General features: G+C 61.7%; 1 protein-coding gene across 1 annotated transcript in view; it reads right to left on the bottom strand.

Annotated features, from left to right (window-relative positions):
- ARTN (artemin) overlaps window positions 1–2,485 on the bottom strand; it is a 3,111-nt gene extending 626 nt beyond the window's left edge. The window contains exons 1-3 of the mRNA XM_008058422.2: window positions 2,305–2,485; window positions 495–621; window positions 8–109 (exon numbers count right to left, since the gene is read on the bottom strand). Of these exons, the coding sequence (XP_008056613.1) occupies window positions 8–109; window positions 495–554 (162 nt within the window). The 5' untranslated portion in view covers window positions 555–621; window positions 2,305–2,485. The remainder of the gene's footprint in view (window positions 1–7; window positions 110–494; window positions 622–2,304) is intronic.
- Window positions 2,486–3,256: the final 771 nt, after the last annotated feature.

Below are 3,256 nucleotides of genomic sequence, written 5' to 3'. Positions count from 1 at the left end.
CTGGCGCGGGGCCTTCGCGGGTGGCGGGGCTGCGGGGCGCGGGGCCCGGGGAGGCCTCTGCGACGCTGCTCAGCAGAGCCAGAGCGGCCAGGGTTGGCCACAGGGCAGGCTGCGCAGAGAGACAGAGAGAAGCCTCAGGGAGAAGGAGGGCATGCTGGTGGGCTGGGGAGGGAGGACTCAGGAAGGGGCTGAGATCAGAGAGGGCATGGGCTACTCGGTGGGTGAACAGGAGCTCAGGAGGGGCTTAGGTTCAAGTACAATGGGTTTGCCGCCTCTGGTGAGCCCAGGGGAGGAGTTGCCTGAGAGCACTGGCCATCCGGAGAAGTCCCACTCCTTCTCCCATTCACCCAGTCCTCCCTGATCATTCCCCCTCTCACATTTTTTCCCTTTCCCCTCCCACATCTGACCCCTGCCCAAGCCAAGTGTTGCTTTCCTTCCCCAGTCAAGTCATTTTTCCTCAATGGCAGGTGGGAGTCACTGAGAGAATCACTCACCTGCCACCTAGGCCAGGAGCAGTGGAACAGTGCAGAGAGGTCTCCGAGTCCAAGTTCCATCTCTAGCAACACCAGGAGCTCCCATCAGCCTGTGATGTCCTGGTCCCCTACCCTTCTCTTGAGGCACCTTGCAAGTTGAGAGATGAGTTGTCTTTTGAGGGTGTCACCCTTCCACCCCACTTTCTCCAGGTGAGGAACAGGGACTTGGGTAGCTGGGCTCAATCCAAGAGGAGAAGCAGCTGCACTGGGAACCTTACTATGTGTTAGGTGCTTTCTGTTCTTTCCTCTTTCATAAAACCATGGGGTAAATGATTGCTCCCCTTTTTCCAGATGAGCAAACAAGGCTCAGAGAAGCTCAGAGGTTGTTTATGGTGACAAAGACACACAGCCGGGGGTAGGGCAGGGTCCTCTTTTCCCAGAAACTGCCTGCTCTGTGCTATAGGGCTGGAGCTGCCAGGATTGAGTAGCTAGACATGCTTGGTCCATACTGCAGGGAAGAAGCTGAGGCCTGGAGAATCAGGTGCTGGCTGGTCACTCTGAGAGTTATCTGGTGACAGTAAAGCCCAGGCCTCAGCCTGTGCTGCCCACCCAGAGCTGCTGCACCTTGCTCCTCTGGGATCTCTGTTCTGGACCCAGAGCTGCCTGAGTTTCCTCTTCTAACCACAGGTGTTCCTCCAGAGCCAGGGGATGATGGGGCTAATGGGCCCTCTAAAAACACGGGGCCCAGGCCATGGCTTCCTATGGCCACCAGGGGGCAGAGTCTGCCAGGCCTGAAGACTCAAAGAAGGGTGGGCTTTTCCGTACCCTCAGTCACACTCAGGGCTGAGCCACTCCCAGGAGGGGCCAGCCAGGCTTCCATGTCAGCCTGGTCGATAGGAGCTGAGCCACCCTGAGGCCTGGCTGGTTTAGGCCCGCTCTCCAGCCTTCTGTGGACCTGGCAGCCTAGTCTTGTTTCTAGAAGTTTCCCCATGAGCCACCCTTCCTGATCCCAGCCAGCCTTCTTGAGCCCCTACCAGCTGGCACTCCTAAACACCCCTTTGGGGCCCCAGAGCCTTCATGAGTCTTCATTAACTAGCCTCCTCTTGGGTCCCAGCTGTCACCCTCACCCCCATGCCCCAGCACACATGGGGGATGGACCCTAGCACAGCCCCATGCCTGCACACATGGGGGGCAGACCTCCAAGGCCTTCCTGGGGTGATCTCCAGGGCCAGGTGAGCATCTGTCGGCTAAGTGGGTTGAGGGCCTTCCAGGCCAGGCCGGTGACTATTCTCACTGATGGAGGGAAAGCCTGGCAAGACAGCCTTAGGGGCCCTCTGCGCTAGGGGGAGCCCAGGAGCAGGTGCCTTGAGGGCAGCCCAGGCCTTACCTCTCCCTCCTTGCCTCTGGTGCCACTTGGTCCTGTAGCCCTTGCCCCCGCCCACACACACACCAGCCTGCTACTCACCACGGGATACTGCACCGTGTTCTTCTAGGCCCCATTCCTGGGACTGGTGCTGGGCTTCTCCCCGAAGCTCAAATGGCTCATGTCCAGGGTTGTGCACCTGGCAGCGCCTCTTTTAGCCAAAAGTGTGGCCTTGGCAGCCAGTGTGCGCCCTGTAGCGGCAGCGGGAGCCTCACGTTACAGCGGGCCGGCAGGGCTAGCACAGTCCCACAAGCGACAAGAGGGACTGAAGGGCTGGGAGGGGCGGAGAGCTGCGCTGAGGGCCCAGGAGAGGGAGGATGCCAGAATGGAGTGGAGGGGGATGGTCCTGCCCGCTCCCTTAGCCCCAGGGGCGAGCTGGGACAGGGATGCACAAGCGGGCTAGCTTACCTCGGGTGTGGGGCTCCGGGCCCGAGGGACCTGCTGCTGGCGGAGCCCGTGGGCCGTGTCTGGGGGCCGGGCCCAACTCCATCCCTCAGCAGCCTCCTGCCCGCCGCCGTCCGGTGTCAAATTCCAGCCCCGGCGTCACCGGATCCCGGGGTGGGGCCGGGAGCGCCCCCGCCCCGCCCCACCTTTCAGGGCTCACCTGGCCGCTCCACCCATCGGATCCGGTGCCCCCTGGCTCGGCTAGGTTCCCCGAGGTGGGTGTAAACGCTGGGAGGGGACCCCCGGATGCAGAGCGTGGAGCACTCTGGCGGCGGAGAGGCGCGGACACTGGGAGTTCAGAGTTTGTGGACACCCGAAGTAGGAGCTGGGAGGCCGGGCCGAGGGCGGGAGAGAGCGAGCGAGGGCGGAGAGGGAGGGGGCAGGCCGGTCCCTGCCTGGAGCCGCCGCCCGCTGCTGTGCGCAGACTTGGGGGTCTCGGTCGGTCGCCCCGTGGCGACTGCTCCCTGCTCCGACGCCCATTTCTTCTCATGAGAAGGTTCACGCGTCTGGTTGGGTCGTAGGGTTCTGCGCAGGGGATTTCGAGGTCTGACACGACTCTAGTTGCCCCACCCTCACCTCCTGGCTGTCTGGGACTTGGAGGAGGGACACACTTGCCAACAGGGCTGTCGCTGCGGGACAACGAGGGCAGCGTTGGTAGAAGTGGGTACCGAGGGCTGAAGAAGGGGAGGGTCACAGAGGACGAACGTTTGAGCTGAGGCTGGAAGTAGGAGCTGGAGGGTAGCGTTTCAGATGCCTCATTTGGCAATTTGGCAGGTGTGGGGGTTGGGTGAGTCACACGGTCTGGTCTTTTCCCCAATGACACTAGGAACCACCGAAGGGTTTTGAACAGAATGGGGTGACCAGATATGCATCGTAGTGGATTACTCGGACTGTAGTGGGAGGAGGGTTTGGAGGC

Source organism: Carlito syrichta, unplaced genomic scaffold (assembly GCF_000164805.1).
Source record: "Carlito syrichta isolate Samal-C Ts95f unplaced genomic scaffold, Tarsius_syrichta-2.0.1 Scaffold303334, whole genome shotgun sequence".
In the NCBI taxonomy this organism is placed as follows: domain Eukaryota; kingdom Metazoa; phylum Chordata; class Mammalia; order Primates; family Tarsiidae; genus Carlito; species Carlito syrichta.
Note: the sequence above shows the minus strand (reverse complement) of the source record. Positions and strands in the feature narration are given on the sequence as shown.